The sequence below is a fragment of the Ovis aries genome, chromosome 2, assembly GCF_016772045.2.
Source record: "Ovis aries strain OAR_USU_Benz2616 breed Rambouillet chromosome 2, ARS-UI_Ramb_v3.0, whole genome shotgun sequence".
Classification (NCBI taxonomy): Eukaryota; Metazoa; Chordata; class Mammalia; order Artiodactyla; family Bovidae; genus Ovis; species Ovis aries.
The window spans coordinates 241,924,265-241,949,711 of NC_056055.1; the positions used below are offsets into that span (position 1 = coordinate 241,924,265).

Sequence of the window (25,447 nt, forward strand, 5' to 3'; positions counted from 1 at the left end):
CAAAATCAAGGAACAGTGAAATTTAGTAGCACAGGGAGCTAAAAGGAAAAAATAAATTTTATATATATATATATAAAATATACAGGATTCCCTGGAGGCTCAGATGGTAAAAAATCTGCCTGCAATGCATGAGGTTTGATCCCTCAGTTTGGAAGATCCTCTGAAGAAGGAAATGGCACCCCACTCCAGTACTCTTGCCTGGAAAATTCCATGGACGGAGGAGCCTGGTGGGCTGCAGTCCATGAGGTCGATAAGAGTCGGACACGACTGATCGACTTCACTTTCACTTTTCACTTCCCTGCATTGGAGAGGGAAATGGCACCCCACTCCAGTGCTCTTGCCTGGAGAATCCCAGGGATGGGGGAGCCTGGTGGGCTGCCGTCTATGGGGTCGCACAGTCGGACATGACTGAAGCGCCTTAGCAGCAGCAGAGCAGCTAACGCACACACACACGTATGCACACATACTCACACACACCAAGATCCACAATTATAATGTACTTCTGCAGAACCACTGGATCCTATATGTTTTAGATTATCTCTATTTTTTTAATGCTGTCACAAAAAGAAAAGAAAGAAAGAAAAAGAAAAAATAAGAAAAACACTCTTGATAATAATGGACTCAGCTTTAGCTCCAAGTCCAGAAAGAGCTGCTGAGGCAGATGTTCTAAGATGGCAGAGTCCAACCTAACTGTCCTTTAGTTACCTAATAATTGTCAACAGGATCATGGTTCACTGAAGTTAAATTCAGGAATAAGTTCAGACCTAACCTTTTTTTGTACTAAACCTGGTCTTCTGATAAAGAACAGAAAATTCCCCATCTGTGACAGCTTGGCAGATGCTTCTCATAGTAACATCCTGGTGGTTGAAACCAGATACATTAAACATATATAAAGTAACCACAGGCAGGCTTAACTCAGCATTCCCAAAGGTCCATGGGATAATAAGCAAACAATGCTAACTGTGTCAGACACTAAATGCTTTTCTTATATTAACTCTTCTAATTTTCACAAAACCCAAGAAGTAAACACTGTTACCCAGTGGAGACACTCAGGCAGAAAGGTAGCACTAAGATTAAAACAGTCTACATGGCTTCAGAGCCTGGGCTCTTAACCACTACCCTGTAGCAGCAGCGTAACACGAAGAACCAGTCTTCCAAATGACACTTCAATTACCTTACTTGAAATATTAATCCTCATGATCTTCAACTCTGAAGTAGACTATTTCAGTGCCCACAGAGGGAATACAAATGATACTTCAAGTCAACAATCACTTCCTGACTCTGACTTTGGGGTCTGGAATCTCAAATACTACTCAGGATAGAAAGAACTTTTGCAAGCAACATTGAGGCAACGTTACAATCTAGCATGGGATCCCCGCTGAGTCATCAGGACAATGACAGCAACTCTTCATCCCAGCGGCTGTTAAACCACAAACTCAGGGCCAGAACACAGCCAAGGACTCTCCCTGCAATTTTTTATTTTGCCAGGAAAAAAAGGTAACTGTTCATTTCAATCTAAAGTAACAACGATTTTGAACTGCAAATATGAACTGAGCCCCATGATGTGCACTATACTCTCAGCCTATTTCTCTGGCTTCTCTATATGAAGATTTCTGTGAATTTAATAGGCATCTGCTTTCCCCCAGTAATATGATTTTTTATTTCTTCTTTTCCCCCCAGCCTCCTCTGGAATCAACCCTGTTCAAGGGAACGGGGGGGGGGGGTCTGTATATTCTTTCAGCAAATATTTTATTGAAGAAGAGTCAAATAAGTTAATATACATAACGCAGTGAACAGTGGTGCCTGGCACACAGAAAGCACCTCATATTTATATTAGTTCAGTTAAGTATGAAATACTCTTCTACATTTCTATCTCACGCATTTGGAAAATGCAACAGAAAAATTAAGTCAGTGAGATTAAGCATCTGTTCTTTAAAATCGACAAATCAGATCTTCCTTGTAGTAAAAAGGCATCCCAATCTGAATTATCATGATTCTCACGAGAACTATTTTCACCTCTAAGATGATGTTGTAAGTTTTCCTTCCTACATTATAGCTCTTACAGCTGAACTTTTTAAAAGAGCCCTTCCCTTGACGTGTATCCCCTTCTACCTACCAACCTGTCTCTTTGACACAGCCAAGGTTCTTGTTAGAGTTTGGCTTCACTTACTCACTGAGCCCACTCTCTCGCTTCCTCTTCACTCTTCTAGCTCAGCTATAGCTTCCCCACAACCTCTCCACCAAAGCCATTACTACTAAGGTTACCCATAACCTTCAGGCTGATAAACCAAATAGAACACTCAACTTTTACTTGATACAACCAATCGCTCCATCCTTAAAAACTTCTAGATGCCATGGTACCTTGCTCTTATAGTTTTCCTCTTCCCACTATTGCTTGATTGCAACTCCTCCCACTTCGCCTTTTCCAGATTCTTTTTTTTTTTTTTTTTTTAGGTGCTAAATACTCTTTATTTGATGCTATACATAAACCACAGTAAAATGCCTTTCATTAAGTAAAAGGCTAAATTTTAGATAGAGAATTTTAATTAAATTGGCATAGTTTATAAAACCAAACAGATAAAGTGGACTTTGTCAGTGTATTTTCAATCCTTGCCTTAACAGGCTAATGAACACAACTTGAAACATGTGTGAATCCTCCTCTGTTCTATGAGACAGTGAAGGGGCCTTTTCAGTATTTAAATATATTAATATAACCAGTTATAGAAATCTAAATATAAAACAAATCTCTTATAGGTTCTGAGAAGGAACGCACCATCTTCCTAAAAAGTTTCATATTCCTTATTCAAGTTCAATCATCTCTTTAGAATGGGAAAAGTGATAGTACTTGTTGACCTGGAATTACTATCAAAATTAAAAAAGCTGACCATATTTGTTTAGCCACAGACCAATCTTATTTAAATCAGGACTGTCCAACAGAATTATTCCATCAGCCATTCATGATCTGAATTCTAGTGTATGAGATCAATTTAAATATGGTACACATAAAAAGTCATGAGACATTTCTGTTTCATAATAAATAAGGCAGTGGCCAACTATTACTCATTGGTAGCTTTTTTGAGATAAGCTATCAAGTCCTCCCTCTCTCCCTTCTTCTTAATGCCAGCAAAGATCATCTTGGTTCCAGGGATGTACTTCTTGGGATTCTCCAAGTACTCCATCAGCGTCTCCTCTCCCCAGGTGATACCTTTGTTTTTGTTGGCATCTGTGTAAGAGAATCCAGCAGCCTGACCTGTCTTTCGTCCAAACAGACCATGGAGGTTTGGCCCAGTCTTGTGCTTCCCTCCCTTTTCCACAGTATGGCACTGGGCACACTTCTGAACAAAAATCTTCTTGCCCTTCTCAACATCACCCATTTTTAAATCGTTCTTTTTCTGTGCGCGACCGAGAAGTTCCCGCTCACAAGCCGAACGTCCCGCTTTCTAAACTCCAGATTCTTTATTACACAACCCTTCAGTGTTGTGAGCTCCCAGGAATTTGGTCCTGAGCATTTTTCCTACTTTTCACTCATTTACAGAATGATCTCACACACTTTAAATCCCACATAAAGTATGCGCACACACACACACAATTTCCCTACCCTCCTGAGACTTCTTTCTGAGCACTGGGTTTACACATTCAACTTTCTACTAGAAATGTCCGTTTGACATCTCGGTCATCTCAAACTCAACAAGTCAAAACCTGAACACCGCTCCTTCTCCTTCTCATAACAGGCACCACTATCAACCAGTGATTCTGCCAAGATGCCCCCATCATCTCACAGAACTCCTTCAGCATCTTCCTATGCATTCCACTTCCAAAATTTATCTCAAATCCATTCTCTTCTCTCCATCACCATCCTAATTCAAGCCAATTCAAGCCACCACTACCACCATCTTTGTCCATCACAACAGCCTACAAGTAGTGTTCCCTGTTTCCACTCTTGCCACAGAATGGCTAGACTACTCATCCTAAAACACAGATTAAATCATGACACTGCCATTTTACTAAGGATAAAACTCACAAGACACACAAGGACCTCCATGATGTGGTCTGTTTCTCACTCTGCACCTCAGTCTTGTTCTCTCTATTCCAAACACAGTCTCAACGTGTTGAAAACCTCCATTGAGTATTTCCAGCCTTTACATATGCCAATTCCTCCAGCTTGGAATGATCTTCCTCTCATTCTTCCCCTAATTACTATTCATCCTACAAGTCGTTTTCTCAGAGAAGCTCCCATTAAGCTTCTATCTAAATTGGTTTCCTGTCATTCTTTCTCAAGATACCCTGTTCTTGTCCTTAATGTAATTATATACCATATCTGTGTATTTCTTTAATAGAAGCCTCTTTCACTAGACAACAGGTTCTGTGAAGTCTTAAAACACTCAAACTTAACATATCAAAAACAAAATTCCTGATCTCTCCATCAGAACTAGCCCTTCCCAAAGCATTTCCCATCTTTGCTAATAGCAACTTCATCATTCTAGTTGTTAAGAAAAAAAAATCTCGGTATCATCTTTTACTTCTCCTTCGCTCAAATTCCATATCCAATCCATCAGGAAATCCTGTGATCTCCATCTCAGAAATATATCCAGAATTAGACTACTTCTCACCTTAGCCCAAGCCACCATCATTTCTTGCCTGAATTATAGACAGTCCACTACTTAGTCTCCTTGCCTCTGCCGTCGCCTCCCTATTTGCTACTTTCCGCAGAGCAAAAGATTTAATAGAATGTCCTGTTAAATCAAAAAGAGCACTTCTATCATTCTCCACACTCCTCACCCTACACTTCATTTTTCTTCACAGCACTTATCACCAGTAGACACACATTTACTACATGCCTCCCTCAACTGAATATGAATGCCATAATGTTCTTTGGTGTATCCAAGCCCACAGAACAGTATTGCAATATTTGTTAAATGACTGATTGAAAAAATAACAAATATTATTCCGGCAGGCAGAAACTGGAGGGAGCGGGAGAGGCTAGCATATTTCAGATGAAAGAAACAAGAGCAAAAGTCTTCCAGGAAGGCAGAGAAGTACAGGGCATGTTGAGGACCAGTCTAGCTGGAACATAACATATCTGCAGCTGCAGTGGGGGGATAAGACTGAAAACACGCTGGGATCATGATCTGAAAGACTACAAATGCTGCATCATGGAGTTTGTATCGCATTCAGTAAACAGCTAGAGGAAGTAGGATCCATTTAACATTTATGACTAAAGTATCAGTTTTATTTCAGGCAAAATTACAGGATCTAACACAATTATTGAAGGAAAGGATAAAAGTTTCTTCAAACTAATAATATACAATGCCTGGTAGATTCAGTAATACCAACTACCCTTCATCTGTTAGAATACAATGTAAACATTTCACTCATCTCTTAAGTCAATTATGTCATTTAGGCTGCCACATAAATCGTGTCTTAAGACCTTAATTCAACTGGATTTTAAAAAGCACATGAGACAAAAAGTCACTCTATTATATGGAAAATGCCATCATCAAACATGGCTCATTTACTCACCCTCTGTCCATTAAACTGTTTTGCGAGCTCCTTGAAGACAAAGCAAACTGTTCTTATTCCTTTATCCTTCTAGCACTTGGTGCATGGGAAGTACTCAATGTTTGCTTCTATTATGATCCCTTCACTGTGCTTGACTGTTCCTAGACAAAGACTGCATCTTATATCCTCCAACTATAAAATGGGCATACCTCAACCTACTATTAATAGAACTTGAGGGGGAAAATACTTACAAAAAAAAAAAAAAGACTTTTCAAAACAGATATCCCAAAGAGCACAGAGGAGGGCCTACCTTCAAACCATTTAAACAATATCTATACTAAGAGCAATTATAGGTGTTGGCAGATTTCACAACATAAAAGCTTCCCTTCTTCCTGCAAAAATGTTCTTTTAGTGCCATTAGGAAAATAAATCCAAATTCAGAGTTTCTCTGGTAAAACTTAAATAAAGTTAATTTTCTTTAAACCAACTCACTTAATTTAGATTGGGTTTCACTTTTCATTCTTCCAAGTATTCTGCATGAAGAACATTAAAACATTATACATAAACTGTCACCAATAATTCATGCAAGTTTATGAATAAGATTAGAACATATAACAAAATAGCAATAGCAGTCATTTTAAGAAAAGGGGGACAAAAGTAATTTTATTTTATGATGCTTTTCTGTTCTCCAGTTTGTCTACAGTAAATAACTGTTGGTTTTATAACTAGAAAGAAACATTTTTTTAAAAGCATAATACATACAGATTAATACTCTAGGAAGCAGAAGAAAAATGGTATTATTTTTCAAATTTAGGGCCAATATTTAAACTAAAACAGATACCACTTATGCTGAGTCATTTTTTTTAGATACCTTTGCAATCAAGAGTCCTGCTGATAATTAAAAATGTCAGTAAAGTCTATGTTATTAATGGCTAGCATTAGTTTTTACTTGATTTAATGAAGATCAACAAGCCCTCAACACCTATAAATCAAAAATTTAGGTCTCTATGTTAACTAATATCGACCTCCCTCACAGCTCAGCTGGTAAAGAATCCATCTGCAATGCATGAGATCCCAGTTCAATTCCTGGGTCAGGAAGATCCGCTGGAGACAGGATAGGCAACCCACTCCAGTATTCTTGGGCTTCACTTGGGGCTCAGCTGGTAAAGAATCCGCCTGCACTGCGGGAGACCTGGGTTCAATCCCTGGGTTGGGAAGATCCCTTGGAGAAGGGAAAGGCTACCCACCCCAGTATTCTGGCCAGGAGAATTCCATGGACCGTATAGACCATGAGGTCACAAAGAGTCAGACGTGACTGAGCGACTTTCATTTCACATGTTAACTAATATATTCTGTAACCTAGAAAATCAAATAATACAAAACTTCACACTCTTCATAAGTTCATACCTCTGCAAATTTTTCAGTTAAGTCTTGGGCATATGTATATTCAAGGCCAAAAGTTCATTTAAGTCTGTCTTCTTTTCTCGCAATTAGTCTATGCAGTCTGGTCTCATAGCTAGCACTCTTCCATTTTCCGACACAGCACAAGACTAATTGGGTTGTCTTTAGCTTTTAATGAACTTTCACTCTAACAATCTACCACCTGGTCTCTACCTCTATAATAAAGCAACAGGTTGTTAACTAAGGAAAACATACACAGAACTCACATATTCTTAAAAGTTCTTAATTACTTCAACTTTCAGCCAATTGCTTTTGTAGTCTCTAATATCTATTCAGATTCTCCTTTTTCCTTCTTTTACACATACAAATAAATAGCTATGCTACATATGGTAAAATGTAATACTTAAGTTATTACAGATGATTGACATTTTTATAATTCTATCATAATGAAAATTTAATTCTTTCCATAAAAATAAGTTATCTCACCTGTAAAGTTGGAAATAATAATTTTATTACAAAAAAGTAAGAAAACTGTTATACCTCTTGCCCAGAGTCATACTCTATTTCAGCTCTAAGCAAAGCACCAACAACAAAAAAATCTATGAAACAAAATATATGCTCTGAGGGTCAATACCTCTCCTTGACTCTAATATTACTACTTCTTTAAAATATTGATATTAAAATATATAATACTCCTAGACCATCTTTGGCACGCCTTTCAACTATAGCTTCATTTATCTACATTAAGTTGTTATTTACATCAATTTATACTAATATAGTTTCCTGGTTTTCTGTTTTAAATAAAGGAAAATAACAAACCAAATAAGGCTAATTGATATTCTGTATACCATTTCTTGGTACTGAGTACTAAGGGATACAGTCAAGTTACCAAAAAGACAAAAGGATTAAAACTTCCAAAAGAATTCACAAACTGATCTCTGAATTAAATTTAGATTTCTATTAAATCAAACTTGGACAGTTTGTATTCAGAAAGTCCCTTTCCATTTTCTACAAGAACCTATACAATGGACAAACCCATCTTAACTTACTCCCCTACTTGACTGAAAGCTGCCTTAATCACACTCTTCAGCCTGGCTAACAAATTTTCCTTTTATGGTCTCACTAATTCCCTAGTCAGGAGACATAAGAACACTGAGGTTCCACACTGTCGATGAAACAGGAAATGGGAAAGTCTTGCTCACCATCATTTTACTGGCTTCCAGGCATCTCTGTAAGCACCCTTCCAAACCAACTCTAACTTTTAGCAACAGCCAGGTCTTCCACTTTGCTCTTTCCTATTATTATTCATATCATTAGACTTTTTTTAATTGACGTATAGTTGATTTAGAATGTTGTGTTTCAGGTGTACAGCACAGTGCTTCAGTTATACACACAGTCTCTTTCTCAGATTCTTTTTCTTTATGGGTATCACAAAATATTGAGTATAGGTCCCTGTGCTATAGAGTAGATCCTTGTTGGTTATCTACTTTATATATAGTAGTGTGTATGTGTTAACCTCTACCTCATAACTTACCCCTCCCACCAATCTCCTTCCTTCATGTTAGACTTTTCATGTGCTCAGTCACCTTGTCTCAGAATCCTCCCATCTGTTACATTTGGGGCCCCTTTCTCTAAGAATTTTACATTTAATCAAGTAATCACCTTGGCCTTTGCCAAGAGGAGCACTGTTAAGTATTCAGAACAGCCCAGACAAAACATAACAAAATAGTGTTGCCAAAACTTCACATTTTTACATTCATTTCTATCACCTGAATTTTCCCCTCTGAAAACCTCAAATAAATGTCAAAGCAATTCATCCAAGGTAACACTGTCTTGATGTTGGGTTAGTTTTGGTTCAATTATTAAAACAAAGTTTTCTGCATCACTGCCTATAGAAAATTAATTTCATTTGTCTGTGTTTAAAAAAAAAAGGCTGCCCTCAAAACAAAACATAAAGAACTCCCACTTTACACAGTGGAAAGAAGACAGCTGCGAGCCTGCCCATAATCCATCTGCACCTTTCCAAATGCTGCTGAGAAGCTGAAGAGTAGACAGCGATCCAAAAAGTAGAGAAGTGCTGGGAAAACAGTAAGACTCAGACTTAGGTTTTCAAAGCCTCATTCTCAGCTTCTAAATAACTCGTCTCCCTGGCACTATGGGTTTGAAACACTGCTGGCTCCTTCTTCTTCTGAAAGGATCATCTATCTACTGTCTCCTGCATAATGAGTTTTACAAGTGATGTCAGAACTAACATTCCCAGGGCTCCCCTGGTGGCTCAGTGGTAAAGAATCCACCTGTCAATGCAGGAGACTTAGGTCGGTCCAAGGTCGATCCCACATGATGCAGAGCAATTAAGTCCCTATCCCACGACTATTGAGCCTGTGCTCTTGAGGCTGGGAGTTGCAACTACTGAAGCCTGCATGTCCTAGAACCTGCGCTCTGACGCAAGAAGAGCCTTCACCGAAACAGGAAGTTGCGCACAGCAGCTAGATTAAAGCCCTCACAGCAACAAAGATCTAGCACAGCCAAAATAAATAAATAAAATTATAAAACACACACACACCCCCTAACATTCCCATTCTTGGCTATTCCCAATTCCCTTATGATAGCTATTTTTTCAAAGTCAAGTCAAAGCCTACTCCTCTGCCTTTACCCATCTGTCCTGGCCCAACTTAATGTGAACCACAGTTGACTCGTTAAGCATGTACCCCCCTGTATTGTTGTTTTCTTTCCAATAAAATTTATAAACCTAAAAATAGAAAATGCTTAATAGTTTCTTATATTTTGCATAATACCTAACTCAGTTTCAGGCACTTACTTCATTCCAATAAATGCTTTAAATCACAGATAATCAAGATGTAAGTGACTTTAAGGATCATCTAGGTCAAACTTTTCTTTTCTATCTTTCTTATATGAATTAACAACAATCAGAATGCCACCATCTACTTTTTAGAACAATGGTTCCTAATTCCCAGAAAAATAGATTCATATAGAATTTTAGATGTAATTTTAAGGGTTTACACAATCCCCTGAATCCAATTAACGAAGCTTGTACTTATGAATAATACACTATTGGGAATTCCCTGGAAATCCAGTGGTTAGGACTCTACTTTCACTGCCGACAGCCTGGGTTTAATCCCTGGTGGGAAATAAGATCCTACGAAGCCACACAATACAGCCAAAAAAAGAAGAATATATTATCAAGAACGAAAATAGGTGTCCACTGTTCTACTATGAGCCAAGCACTATTCCTAATACCTTACATAGGATGATATACGGCTGGATCGTATTTCCTAGCATTCCTTGCAGTTAGATGAAATCATGTAATTACAGTTCTCCCCAGGGTAGAATGGAAGGAAGTGGCAGGTAGGAGTTCTAGGCTGGTGCCCTTATGATGAGCCTCCTCCATACTCTTCACCGACTGCTGCAACCAGCATCTCTCAGTCACTAGCTCTGACTGAGAGGACAGTGCCATGGGGGCTGGTGGGGAAAGCAGCTGAAAAGCGCTTTGGTCCCTAAATGACTCTAAGGAGGAAAGCCGTCAACATTGAGAACACCCTGCCTGGGTTGCCAGGTGAGAAAGGAAATTAACTTCCATTTTGTTTGAACCACTGTTTGGGGTAGATAACAGTACTTATTACAGAAGCTTAGATTACCCTAATTAATACACACAGGTCACCAATTAATCCCCTCAGCAACCTCATAAAATTGTGCTGTTCTCATCATCTCAATATTAGCGGTCAAGAAACCGAGGTACTACTAAGAACTTAAGAAACTTCCCTGACACACCTCTAGAAGCCAGATTCAAGCCATGCAGTCTGGCTCCAAGCAGTCAGGGTTCACCCACATTAAAAATTCTGCCAAATACCTCAAAAGAAACAATTATTCTTGTGTGTTAAGCCACTCTGCACCAGATTAACTTTTTACACCACTCCAATTCTAGCAGTTTAGGAATGACTGCCAACAGTGTCCCAGTTCAAAATGGCAACACCAACAACTTTACATTCCAGCCAGTAAAAGTAAACTGTAAAGGGAATCCTCCTCCCCAAGATCAGAAACATCATCACATCATACCAGAGATTCTAGCAGGGGGTGGGGCGAGAGGGCAGCAGGGGAATCAATAGGAGTTAGGCATAGAGAAGCAAAGGAAAAATCCAAAGATCAGACTCTTCTCAACTTCTCTCATTTTGTTGTTCAACACAGTATTTACTTTTATCCCATATAGAAATCTGGGTTTTCAAATTCTGACTGTAACAAAGAAGAAATACTGGTAGAAAATATATGGCAGATACATGAAAAGACTAGAAGTACCAAAAATGGAAGGGAAAATAGATAAAACCACACAGTTTTGGAGGCTGGAGGGTAAGCAAAGTTGAAGGACTGAGGTTTGAGACACAGACCATCAGGATCTAAAAAGTAAATAGCCCTCAATTCCAAAGCATGTCAGACACATATATTGACACCAAAATGCTCAGAAAGAAGGAAACAATCTCATTCCAACTATTTGGTACCATCTTAGGTACCCACTCAGAACAATACACAGACTTTACCATCAAGAAACTTACTGCCTTTCAAGTAGGGAAGATGTACATACAAATAAGTATATACAAAATGACACACTACTACCATTTATTTACTAATTTATTTACTTCTAGTATCTTAGAACTAGGCTTTGTTCTAAGCTTATTATCACCATATCTATTAACTAATTTAATCCCATGAGGTTGGTCTATTAATATCTCACCTGTGCAGATGAGCCATAGAGAGCTTTAAGCAATATGTTCTGGGACTTACTATTAGTAAGTGGACAAATTGGATTAGAAACCTGGCAGTAGATAAGAGACTTTATGACCTTGCTAAAGGGCTTGAACTTCACCCTATTAATCAGTGGTCTCCAAGTAGGACTAGTGTATCAAAATCCATACCAGGCCCCCTCAGAGTAGGAGAAAGAGGGCATCCTAACTCTTGAGGATGACTGCCTTTGTAGGCCTCTTTTACTGTTGGGAGGGCACCCCTCATCCTGTACATGCTGGGGGTAAACAAACAAAAATGGAGCACTGCTGTTATACAGGCAATGAGAATTCACTGGGCTCATGAACAGACAACTCCAAAAACAAGGGGGAAAAAATGCAGCAGTGAGTCTAGTCACACTAGCTCATAAGGTCCCAGCCTATTTCCATAAAATTTAACGCTACCTGAACAGGTAGCATGTTTATACTCATTTCCTTTAGGTGCAGGTAACAGTTTCCTGCTACAAACTCAGGTGTTTAACATGCCACACTGGACAACCACAGTCTCCACCCCTTTGCTGCTTTCAAAATAATTTTATTTACAAGGGTAGTTTCCCCATTGGCATTTCCCACACATAGATTTTGGTAATCAAGAATACTCTTTACCACAACTTACCTGTCCCCTTTTCCCCCTTTGAAACAGCTATCTTGATTTATATATCAGTACAAAGTTTTGCCTATGGAGAATCATGGGGCAGCAGAAAACATTTCACCTCTTATTTCATAAAGAGGAAAACAAGTCTCAGAGAGGGAAAATCACCTGCCCAGGTTAAACTGCCAGTGAGTACAGAACTATGACTTGAACCTGGTTCTTTGCCACCAAGCCCAGTGACAGAGGCTTACAACTACTGATAAGTAGGATGCTTTTAAATGGCTCACAAACATTTATTTTGATAGTTATGCACGTAAGAAATATAATCACCACACCTAATCCAGTTTCACAAGCATTATTGCTTACAGCAATGTGTTTATGCTTTCTAAAAACTGAGCTGGATTAAGTAAATAATACCAATTCAAGAAATATACAGAAAATTAAGAAGGGATGTATACAAGTGACTCAGGTCTGGGAAACAAGGCACCACATCTCCCTCCTAACTGAAGAGTTAAATTAATAGTAATAGGGCATTAAGCATTGATCTCCTTGCCTGTAATTCACATCCTTTATTTCTTTTTCTTGTCTTATTGTATTGGCTAGATCTCCAGTACAATGCTGAAAGGCCACTACTGATAGCACCTTTATCTGACTGGAAATTTAATGATACTTCTAAAGTAATATGCTTAAGTAACATGTTTTTTAGGTTTTCAGTAGATACACTGTTCTTGAATTTATGGAAATTCCTTCCTATTCCTGGCTCAGTGAAATTTTTTGAATACTTCTGTCTGACCCACCCCTCTCCCTTCTCCATGCTGCCTTCCAGGCCTCTTCCTTTTTCTTTTTTTTCCTTTTCCTTATTTCAGATTTCTTCCTACATTCTCTGTATCTCAAAGTACTATATCTGCCACTACAAATAACTGAGACTCTTTGAAGATACTCTGTGAGTTCTCAGTTCCCTGAATACAACTGCTTCTAAAACTGATAACTGAATGAAATCTCAAAATACTGTTCCCATCACTTGCAGAGCATTTCTTCCTTCCATGTCTGAAACATACCCCTAAATATCTTCTGTACTTTAGAATAAAAACTCAGGAAATAAAGAACAAAATTGTTACGGATTTCTGTTAAATTCTCCAACTAAGAGCTTAAATCTGAGAGCTGGCTTAAGTAAGTGACTAAGAAAGAAAATCTCGAGGATTTTAAAGAAGTTTTGAGAGAGGCAGTTGCATCCAGATGTTCGTAACTTCTGTCTTTCTCCTTTGCGAAAACGAAAAATACTGAAGAAAAAAGTAAAGGGCTAGAGGTAGTACTTGTCAACAAACATGGTAGTTCCAGGATATAAAAACTGAAGAGACCAGAAGGGGCAAAAAAATCAACCCTTTAAAGCCCAAGCAAGTTACGAATTCTTTCCTCGTCAGTTTTTCTTTCAAAACAAAAGGGCACATAATCTTTCCCGAGGCAGCAACACCGAGGGGAGCAGCCAAAATGTTGCATCATACAAAACACTCGCGCTTGAGAAACAAGAAACCAGATGGTGGTCAAATACCTCAGACAGGAAAACCCAAGCTGGGAATCTCGGTCTTTTCCGGAGGCCCAGGAATGTCTGCTCTTTTTAAAACATTTTTTCAGATGGAATCGAAAATTAAAGTTACAGTTTCCTACAGCCGGGAGCGACACGCTCTTTCAGAAAGCGTTCAAAGAAGTTCAGTCCATCAGCTCACGACGGGCTGAGGCTTCGCCTCCCGGGCTGGGAGTGGACTTGGGTCGAGAGCCGAGGGCTGAAGTGGGGTGGGGTCGGGCGCCCCGGCGGTGGCTTGGGGAGAGGAGGCTGACAGGACCCACCCTCGCCCCGGCCCCAGGGACTGGGGCCTCCGGGGCCCCGGGGTGGCGGCGGGGGTGGAGGGAGAAGCTCGCCCCACCCGGACGCGCGACGATGGGGAGGCATCCGCCGGGGTCCCCGCGGCTGGATGCGGTGCCGCCCCCCCTCCCCGCCCCGCAGCGCTGGCTTTCTGGGGTCCCAGTCCCACCCCGGCTCCCTCGACCGGCCTCGGCGGCGGGAAGGCGCGGGTGGGCCCAAGACAATGGGCCGGGGGCGCGGGAGCAAAGCTCCCCTCCAGCCCGCTTGCCCTGCGCCGCGTGGGGGCGCCGCGGCGGAGGAGCGCCCAGGGGACGCCGCCCCCCGCGGCCCGGCGGGCGCAGGGCCGGGGAGGTTGGCGGCTCTGGGAGGACGGGACGGCGGCGAGGGCTCACCTTGACGAAGAGCTCGATGATGGGCTCTTTGTCCTCCTCCTTCAACCCGTTCAGCGGCATCGACAACGCCATGGCCGGTTCGGCTGGGCTCCGCGGACGGCGGCGGCGGCTGTTTCTGCTCCGGGACTGCTCTGGCTACGGGCTCCCGCCGCGCGGCAGCTCCCTGGACTGTCCTGGCGTCTAGCTCGCCTCAGCCTCCGCGCCTCAGGCTCGTCTCCTCAGCACCGCCCCACGCCCCGCGCGCGCGACTCTGAGGCGGCCGCAGCCCCGGCCCCTTCAAGTCGCGGGGGCGGGGCGCCGGGGGCGGGGTCTCGGTTGGGGCGGGGCCAAAGGCAGGAGTCTCCGGACTCTTCAGAGGAAAAGTGGGCGGCCGGAGCTCGGGGGCGTGGCCTCGGCCAAGTGGGTGTTGAGTTGGGGTGGGGGGCTTGGGGGCAGAAGGATGGCTCCGGCCCCTGGAGGCTGCTTGCCCTCGGCTCAGCGGCGTGGCACCGGTGGGGACCAAGAGAAGCCAGGGCTTGGGCGAGCGGAGGGCGGGACTCTGAGCCTCGCCTCCCGAGGTGGGGCGGAGGGGAAAGTCCCCCGGGAACCAGCGCCTGACACCGCCTACCGCCGAAGCGCGGGCGCGTTCTCGCAGCTGCTACTGGCGCTGTGCCAAGTGACCTCAGCCTTCGGCCGGCCTGGAGAGGCGAGAAGGCATCTCCCGGCCTCTCCCCTCTGCTGCAGCACCCCCAGGACTCGTCGCCCTTTCCCCCAGCAGTTGCCTCCCCCCCAACACCCTCAGTTAGGCAGAGCTCCCTTCTGCCTCTTCAGAGAAAGTTTTCATCCCCTTAAAAGCACCGTTTTATCCTTCCTCCCTGACTTCTCTGTTTTCCCTTTTGACTCTCCGGTCACTTCTGTCTTGGGAGCCAGCGTATTAACAAATATTTATGAGACCCTACATTGTGCCTGCCCCCCAGCCCCCCGCAATAAACAGCACGGACCAAATCCCTCTCCTCCGAGACCCTAAGGTCTTGAACTGAACGCCTTTGCCCGAGGCTGCGAAGGACCCTCAAGCTATTAAGCCATAGGGTTCCCCTTCCCCGAAGCGATTTCCTTTCCCCATCCACCTGGCAAACCTAAAGTGTGTATCAGAATCACCTGGCGCTACACCCAGACCTGCTTTACTCAATTCTCTGCTTCTCCCGAGGGGAAGGGAGAAATTCCCATTTTAACAAGCACCGGGACCTTTTGAATGCAGGTGGTCTTCAAACTGGAAAAACTCTACTGGGACTTGAAGTCCCTGAGGACAGTGGCTGTTTACTTTGAGTCAGGCAGGAGGTAAGCACCGGTTTTGCGACTGATGAATGCCTGGGGCGAGTGTCATCCCCTCTGGAAACAGTTACTTGTCCCCTCTTCTGACTTTCCGTAACACATGACTCAGCTACTCCTCCCCACCTCCTAGCTTAAGTTGAAGGCTGAGTCCTGAGAGGATCAGACCGAGGTTTATCTCTCCACATCCTCAGAGCATAGTACATGTCAGAATGTTTTAACAAAGTGAACATATGTGTGAAAATATAGTGAAACCGGTAGCTTCTCCCTCTCCCAGTCCATAGCGTCTTGCTCAAATTCTCTTGCAGGAACTCTATTAAAGAAACATCCTACCCCAGGGGTTAGGAGCACATGATCTAGAGTCAGATCTTAAGCCCTTAAACTGCAAGATCCTGAAATCCCTGCCTGCTCAGTGTGCGACCCCATGAACTGTAGCCTGCTAGGCGCCTCTGTCAGTGGGATTCTCCAGGCAAGAATACTGGAGTGGGTTGCCATTTCCTCCTCCAGGGGATCTTCCCGACATAGGGATCGAATCTGCATTGGCAGGCAGATTATTTTACCACTGAGCCACCTGGGAAGCCCCAACTCCCTAAGCCTCAGTTTCATTCTCTACATGGGGGTGGGGCTGTTACCAGGCCTTCCTTACCTCATGTCCTGCTTAGCCAGTGATAGCTACTATCGCCACCCTAGGCCTCCTCCTGTCCCTGTCCACCCCTGCAGGCGAGGATGGTGTCACACTTAACTCCCCAAGCCCAGCCCATTTGTTGAGAAGAAGTAAAATGCCAGGAGGCTGTCCCCGAGATGGGAACCCAAACCAAAAACAAAAACTGAAGTGCCAACTGAACCTCGTGTTGGTTCTTCATGGAGTCAGGAAAGTGTACCAAAGTTTGCTTCCAGTCTCTACCTGCCTGAAAAGGAACCAAAATAGTGAACCAGTTCAAAGCAGATTCAGGTCTAAAACAATCAAATGGGACCTCCAAGATGACCCCAGACTGGCCCTGAGGCAAAGAATATTTCCAGGCAGTCCTCTTTTGAAAATGTTGCCTGATGGTCATCAAATTCAGCTTGAATCAGTCACTATTACATGTGGTGAGTGTCGGCTGACAGCCCCAAACTGGCCTCTCGGCCGAGGACATGGAGCTGACCAAGGCATGGAGGGATGAGCCAACTAGGGGTTTTTAGGCCTTATTGAGGCAGATCCTGAGAGGAAGCCACTGACATTCTCCCCCACAGAACCTTGAGGCAGTGATGATCTCCAAGGCTGAGAGCCAGGGCCTGTGCTTAGAAATCTGATCACAGTCACTTCTACCTACATTTCCCAATTTCCACCACCACCGGGCTTGCATGGATGCGCAGAGCCAGTCCAAGGAGAGGTAGAAAGGGAGAGAACCAGGAAGTGTATGTGGGGGAGGGTCCACAAGCATGTTGCATTTAAGTCTCATATTCCAGTACTGAAATGCATGCCTGTTTTGCATTCTGTGTTCATTTGTTTTTATAACACACACACAGATCTTGAAGACAGGTAGAGATGTGTTCTCCTCCCTCCTCCACCCCCATCCGCTTCTGACCTCATCTCTGATTCCTCTCCCCTTTGCTCTCTATCCCAGGCACACCTGCCTCCTTGCTATTCTTTGAATGTGCCAAACGCCTTCTTGCCTCAGGGTCTTTGCACTTGCTCTCCTCCTCCTACGGAACATTCTTCCCCCAGAGGAACATTCTTCCCCCAGGATTCCTGCAATTCCCATCCTCTTGCCTCCTTCAGGTCTTTGCTCACATACCTCCCTTCTCAGGGAGATCTCCCCCAATACCATCCTACTCAACATTGCAAGCGTTCAACCTCATTCTACTCTCCACTTTATTTCTCCCCATAACACTTATCACCCTCTGAAATACATTTTACTTGTTTATTTGCTTATTGTCTCTCTCCTGCCACTAAACATCAATTCCATGAGGGCAGAACTTTTTGTTTGATTTTTGGTTATGGCTAATATTCCCAGCTCATAGAACAATTCATAATACACAGTAAGAACTTATGGAATGGGAGTATGTGCCTTGTTTAAGCTACAGTTTACCCCTGATGTATCCTTTGGAAGGTCTTGTTGGCGCCTTCTGAGAGGTCAGGTGGTTTGTGTTTGTCTATGATTGCTGCTAAATGAGAAGTCAGGTTTTCCAAGGGGCAAGATGGCACCTCCAGAAAGCCCCCACTGCTGGCACACTTGCCTCTTCCCAGTCCTGATTCTGTAGTGCTGCTCTAGCTGACCGTCTCAAACCCACTCTCTGCAACTGAGGCAGTGAAGAGCCGAGCACGTGGACTCTGGGTCAGACTGCCTGGGCTGCAGTTCTGCCACTGTGGTTTACTAGCTCAGAGTACCTTATTTAACTTGGCTGTGTTCACTTTGCTCCTCTGTAAAATGGGTCTGAAAATAATAACTAACAATAGTTATGATTTTTCATGAGTAAATAGGATTGTGCATAAGTAAATCCATGTTAAATGCTTGCAGTGGTGCCTGGTGCATGGTAAGTGCTGCTTAGGAAATAGCTGTTGGTCTTAAACCCATCTGTCCTTAATCTCAACTACTGAACTCCCATGATGCATGCCAGATATCTGAGTGTTTTTATATCCAATCCCATTTATTCCTCATGGGGACTTCCCTGGGGGTCCAGTGGTTAAGAATCTGCCTTCCAATGAAGGGAATGTGGGTTGGATCCCTGGTTGGGGAACATATTGTTGTTTAGTCCCTAAGTCATGTCCAACTCTTTGTGACTTCATGGCATACAGGCTTCCCTATGCTTCACTGTCTCCCAGAGTTTTCAGATTCATATCCATTGAGTTGATGTTGCTATCTAACCATCTTATCCTCTGATGTTCTCTTCTTTTGCCTTCAATCTTTTCCAGCATCAGGGTCTTCCAATGAGTCATCTCTTCACATCAGGTGGCCAAAGTTTTGGAGCTTCGGCTTCAGCATCAGTCCTACCAATGAATCAGTTCAGCTCAGTTCAGTTCAATTGCTCAGTCGTATCCGACTCTTTGCGACCCCATGAATTGCATGCCAGGCCTCCCTGTCCATCACCAATTCCTGGAGTTCACTCAAACTCACATCCATCGAGTCGGTGATGCCATCCAGCCATCTCATCCTCTGTCGTCCCCTTCTCCTCCTGCCCCCAATCCCTCCCAGCATCAGAGTCTTTCCAATGAGTCACCTCTTCACATGAGGTGGCCAAAGTACTGGAGTTTCAGCTTTAGCATTATTCCTTCCAAAGAACACCCAGGACCGATCTTTAGAATGGACTGGTTGGATCTCCTTGCAGTCCAAGGGACTCTCAAGAGTCTACCAATGAATACTCAGGGTTGATTTCCTTGAGAATTGACTCATTGGATCTCCTTGCAGTCCAAGTGACTCTCCAAAGTCTTCTCCAGCACCACAATTAGAAAGCATCATTTCTTCAGTGCACAGCCTTCTTGATGGTCCAACCTTCATATCCATACATGACTAGTGGAAAAACCATAGCTTTGACTACACAGACCTTTGTTGGCAAAGTGATGCCTCTGCTTTCTAATATGCTATCTAGGTTGGTCATAGCTTTTCTTCCGAGGACTAAGTGTCTTTTAATTTCATGGCTGCAGTCACTGTCCACAGTGATTTCGGAGACCAAGAAAAGAAAATCTGCCACCACGTCCACTTTTTCCCCTTCTATTTGCCTTGAAGTGATGGGCCCAGCTCCCATGATCTTAGTTTTTTGAATGTTGAGTTTTAAACCAGCTCTCTCACTCTCTTCTTTAACCTTCATCAAGAAGCTCTTTAGTTCCTCTTCACTTTCCACCATTAAAGTGGTATCATCTGAATATCTGAGATTGTTGATATTTTTCCCAGCAATCTTGATTCCAGCTTGTGGTCATCCAGCCCGGCATTTTGCATGGTGTAGTCTGCATATAAGTTAAATAAAGAGGATGAAAATGTATAGCCTTGATGTACTCCTTTCTCAGTTTGGAACCAGTCAGTTGTTCCATGTAAGGTTCTAACTGTTGCTTCTTGACCCACATACAGGTTTCTCTGGAGGCAGGTCAGGTGGCCTGGTATTCCCATCTCTTTAAAAATCATCCACAGTTTTTGTGATCCACATAGTCAAAGGCTTTTGAGTAGTCAATGAAGCAGAAGTAGATATTTTTTTGGAACTTCCTTTGCTTTTTCTAAGATCCAAAAGATTCTGGCAATTTGATCTCTGGTTCCTCTTCCTTTTCTATTCCCAGCTTGTACATCTGGAAGATCCCACATAACCTGGGGCAAATAAGCCCCACAACTACTGAGCCTGCACTCTTAAAAAAATAAAAAAACTTTACTCCTCATGGTGTTTCAGATGAATAATTTTCATTGTCCACACTTACAATTAAGGAAACTAGGGAATGGAGGAGATTAAACACAAGTCATTCAGTTGGGAAGGTGGCAGAGCTGAGACTTCAGCCCAAAATCGTCTTTTCACCACATTCTATACTTAGTGGGTATGGGTAAGCGCCTACCTATCCTTAAGGCCCAACTCAAATATTCCCCTGCTCCAGGGAGCTGCCTTGAACCAATGTATTGGTCTGGATTCTACATCACCCATCAAGGAGGTTAGGTGGTATTGCATGTACTAAAGTGAGCTTCTCTAGCAAACTGCCTGATTTTGAACTCCATCTGGACAAGTTACTTAACTCAAGCAAGCCTCCTCATCACAAGAGACTAGAATAGAACCTAACTAATAAAGTCACTTTGAGGATTAAATGAGATAATCCATGTAAAGCATTTAATTATAAACATATAATAAATGTTGGCTATTATTACTGTTCATATCAATGTCTTCTGCCTTGGTATACTGTGAGATTCTCAGAGTAAAAGGAAGCTTATATCCATCTTTAGTTGAGCAAAATATCTTATTTCCTAGCTGTGTGATTTTGAGCAAGTAGTCCCCTCTGTACCAATTTCGTCTTATAAAATGATGATAATTACAATACCTATCTCATAGAGTTGTTATGGAGATTAAACAGGTAAATAAATGTAAAGCTTATTACCACACAGCCTGGCATATACTAAGTGCTAATAAAAACGAGAGGCAGGCCTTAGAGATGTGAGTTCATTTCCAGGCCACCATAATAAAGCCAGTATCTTTTTTTTCTCTTTCAAATCATTTTAATAACCTGGCAGTGATTCAAAGTATGAAAAGATGATTCAAACATCTTCCCTTTAAAGAGGATGCTACCATAATTGCCTCACAACAAGCATGATCAAAGGCAAGGATGAGACTGGATTCAAGAAACAAGAGTTGTAGCAAGACTTCAAGGCTCACAGATTGAAGAGCATGGTTTCAGAAAGTCTCCTGGGGCTAGCAGGCAGCAGAAGGGATATGAGATTTTAAGAGACCCTCAGAGGACAGGCCGAGGTTTCTGGGTCATGAGTACCTTGAAGCATTTCTTGATGGTGATTTCATCTTGAGAGTATTTGTCGTCCAGGGCGAATTGAACAGGATAGGCCCAGCGGCTCTGTTGTCCCATAGAGTCAGGCTCCTTCAGCGTGTAGACCTGGTCTCCCTGCCCACTGTAGTAATACTGGAGAAACATGACCATAGCAAAGCCTAAGCTTTCAATTCCCTCCGCAGCTACCTCTAACTCAGAAAGCCAGTATCTTAATAAAGCAAGTCACACAAATTTTTTTGGTTTCCCAGTACATATAAAAATTATGTTTGCACTGTACGTAGTCTATTAAGTGTGCAGTAGCATTACCCTGAAAAAAATAATATACATACTTTAATTTAAAAATAATACTGTTCTATTGTATAGCACATGGAACCCTGCTCAATGTTATGTGGCAGACTGGATGGGAGGGGAGTTTGGGGGAGAATCAGTTCAGTTCAGTCGCTCAATCATGTCCAACTCTTTGTGACCCCACGAACCGCAGCATGCCAGGCCTCCCTGTCCATCATCAACTCCTGGAGTCCACCCAAACCTCTGTCCATTGAGTCAGTGATGCCATCCAACCATCTCATCCTCTATCGTCCCCTACTCCTCCTGCTCTCAATCTTTCCCAGCATCAGGGTCTTTTCCGATGAGTCAGCACTTTGCATCAGATAGCCAAAGTATTGGAGTTTCAGCTTCAACATCAGTCCTTTCAATGAACACCCAGAACTGATCTCCTTTAGGTTGGACTGGTTGGATCTCCTTGCAGTCCAAGGGACTCTCAAGAGTCTTCTCCATCACCACAGTTCAAAAGCATCAATTCTTCGGCGCTCAGCATTCTTTAAAGTCCAACTCTCACATCCATACATGACTACTAGAAGAACCATAGCCTTGACTAGACGGACCTTTGTTGACAAAGTAATGTCTCTGGTTTTTAATGTGCTGTCTAGGTTGGGGGAGGATGGTCACAAGTGTATGCATGGCTGAGTCCCTTTGCTGTTCACCTGAAACCATCATGGCATTGGCTATAACCCAATACAGAATTAAAGGTTTTTAAAAAAATTAAAAATTAAAAAAAGAAATAATGCTGTTAGAAAACTCCCTGGCAGAAGGATGCCGCACTTTCACTGCTGAGACCACAGGTTTGATCCCTGGTTGGGGAACTAAGATTCCATGGCATAGCCAAAAATAACAAGCAAAAGTAAATAAATAAAATAACCAAGTAAATAAAAATAATGCTGTTGGTACACTAGACCTGAGTTTCAAATATTTATTCTTTGCTAACTAAATTCACAATGGGAAAAATAGCAAATTAGTCTGTAAGCCTCAGTTTCTTTATGTATAAGATAAGGGTGATAAGAATACTAATATCACAGGGTAATTGTGAGGATTAAGTGAGATAATGCATGCAAATGATTTAGCAGAGTACTTGATACATTACAGATGTGAAATACATTTTAAAAATAAGTATATTAAATAAATTAACAGTGTTGGAGAAATAGGGCCAATAGACTTGTTCAATGGCAGGTTGCCAAAAGCCTCTAATTTGTAAGAAAATGCAGTATCTACAAAGTACAATACAATGATATACAACAAAATCATGTATGCCTATAATTCTTACTCATACTTTCTTATACCTAGCTCAGTGCTTGAGACATAATAAAATAATAATAATCGTGATGCCCTCCTCCAAGGGATCTTCCCAACCCAGGTACTGAACCTGAGACTCTTATGTCTCCTGCATTGGCAGGCAGGTTCTTTACCACTAGCACCATCTGAGAAGCCCCAAGTTTGATGAGATTCAGTGAAAGAATAAATAAAATTCAACCATTGCCTTTTAACCTCCATTTCCTAAGTTTCACATCATTGTTTTTCTCATTGTACCTGTAACAGGTGCTTAATTAGTCTCTGGGGGCTTCCCCAGGGGCTCAGCAGTAAAGAATCAACCTGCAATGCCAGAGATGTGTCAGGGGCCATGAGTTTGATCCCTGAGTCTGAAAGATCCCCTGTGTAGGTAATGGCAACTCCAGTATTCTTGCCTGGGAAATCCCATGGACAGAGGAGCCTGGTGGGCTACAGTCTATGGGGTCGAAAACAGTCAGACACGACTGAGCAATTAACCACCAACAACAAACTAATCTCTAGTGATGTCAGTCAACTCAGTTATGGAAAATCCCAATGCATCTTTGAACTTCAGATTTGTCCCCGCAATATGAATTGGGTCCTATAAAATCCTGCTAACTGTGACTTAGCCATAATTTTGGCTAAAGCTTAATCTGAATGCTGTGTCCACAGAAGTGCCAGCTTCCCACTGCCCTGTAGATATGGGCTCCCCTGGAGGAAGCAAAGTCATTCAACAAACATAGGAGCTGGAGACACACGTCAATTCAGCTTTTCTAGGCTCTAGAAACAGAGTTGCAGTGTGTGGGTCCAAGGACTGAGGTGTTCTTGGCCACAAGCTCCAGGACACAGACCTTTGAGAGGAGGACCATTCAGGTACCGTTTGTAACAAGGATACAGCAGAGAAACTGAGGTTCAGAAAAGTTAAGCAATGTGCCTAGGGTCACACAGCTGGAAAGGAGCCGAGCTAATAATCAAACCCAGATCTCTTTGTCCTTGAGCCCAGGCCCTGGCCAACCATCTGCTCATAACGCTGGCCTCCAAGAGGTCTTATGAGCATTCAAAACGATAGTACATAAAGTTTTTGGCACGCCTTAGGCATTCAAAAAATGTCGTCTTCTGCTGCTTTTGCACAAACCCCTCTGTAACCTCTTCTCTCCTTCGTTTTGCCATACTAAGATCAAAAGATTTTGCATAACAGACCACAGTTGAAATGCCAGGTTTGCCACTCACTAGTTAAGGCAAATCATTTCACCTTGCCAAGCCACAATTTCTTCTGTCAAGTGTGGGGATAATGTCTATAACAGAGGCTTATGTTGAGTCAGGGAAAGAAGGGGAAGTTTACACAGATGTGATAGGTCATCAGTCACATCAAAAAGAGTTTATTAACAAAGCATCCATGGGATCAGGATCTACTGGGCTGACTGTCTTCTACATTAGTTCCAGAGAAAAACAACTGGAAATCCATAAGCAACAACAAGCAGCCTTGGGATTTCCCTGGCAGTCCAGTTGTTAAGACGCCATGTTTCCATTGCAGGGGCATGGGTTCAATCCCTGGTCTGGGGACTAAGATCCTGCATGCCACATGGCATGCCCGAAACAACAAAACAGTAAGAGCAATCTCATGGAAATGATAAGATATAAAGTTAATTTTTTTTTAGAAACCAGTGCCTTCCTATATTCAAAACCCTGCCAGTTCGAAATTATAATAGAGTAAAACATCTCAGTTATTCCTGCAACCAAAAACATAAATATATCTGGGAATAGGAAATCCCTCAATAATATGTGAAGTTCTATCAAAATTGTTTTTGAGAAACATACATATATGTGGCACATATATGTTATTTATATATAAGGCACATTATAAGGGAAATTGGGCTTCCCTGGTGGCTCAGCAGTAAAGAATCTGTCTGCAACACAGGAAAAAGAAACCTGGGTTCAACCCTTGGGTCAGCAAGATTCCCTGGAGGAGGGCGTGGCAATCCATTCCAGTAGTCTTGCCTGGAGAATCCCATGGACTGAGGAGCCTAGTGGGCTACAGTCCATAGGGTCACAGAGTCAGACACGACTGAAGCAACTTAGCATATATATATGCTTAGAATATATTCTTCAGTTCAGTTCAGTTCAGTTCAGTCGCTCAGTCGTATCCAACTCTTTGTGACCCAGTGAACTGCAGCACGTCAGGCCTCCCTGTCCATCACCAACTCTCGGAATTCACTCAGACTCACGTCCATTGAGTCCGTGATGCCATCCAGCCATCTCATCCTCTGTCGTTCCCTTCTCCTCCTGTCCCTAATACCTCCCAGCATCAGAGTCTTTTCCAATGAGTCAACTCTTGACATGAAGTAGCCAAAGTACTGGAGTTTCAGCTTTAGCATCATTCCTTCCAAAGAACACCCAGGGCTGATCTCCTTCAGAATGGACTGGTTGGATCTCCTTGCAGTCCAAGGGACTCTCAAGAGTCTTCTCCAGCACCACAGTTCAAAAGCATCAATTCTTCGGTGCTCAGCCTTCTTCACAGTCCAACTCTCACATCCATACGTGACCACAGGAAAA

The 25,447-nt window shown here is 42.7% G+C and overlaps 3 protein-coding genes across 3 annotated transcripts in view; all 3 read right to left on the reverse strand.

Moving 5' to 3' along the window:
* The window catches only part of CLIC4 (chloride intracellular channel 4), an 81,826-nt gene extending 67,039 nt beyond the window's left edge, over positions 1–14,787 (reverse strand). The window contains exon 1 of the mRNA XM_004005110.5: positions 14,536–14,787. Coding sequence (XP_004005159.1) covers positions 14,536–14,607 — 72 coding nt within the window. The 5' untranslated portion in view covers positions 14,608–14,787. The remainder of the gene's footprint in view (positions 1–14,535) is intronic.
* Positions 2,890–3,442, reverse strand: LOC114113248 (cytochrome c-like). Its single transcript, XM_042244557.2, has one exon. The coding sequence runs from the start codon at positions 3,372–3,374 to the stop codon at positions 3,057–3,059; it is 318 nt and encodes a 105-aa protein (XP_042100491.1). The 5' UTR covers positions 3,375–3,442; the 3' UTR covers positions 2,890–3,056.
* A 6,454-nt stretch (positions 14,788–21,241) lies between the features above and the next one.
* On the reverse strand, positions 21,242–21,436 carry LOC101116025 (H/ACA ribonucleoprotein complex subunit 3-like). Its single transcript, XM_042242745.1, has one exon. It carries the CDS (start codon positions 21,434–21,436, stop codon positions 21,242–21,244), a length of 195 nt encoding a protein of 64 aa, XP_042098679.1.
* Between the last annotated feature and the right edge of the window lie 4,011 nt (positions 21,437–25,447).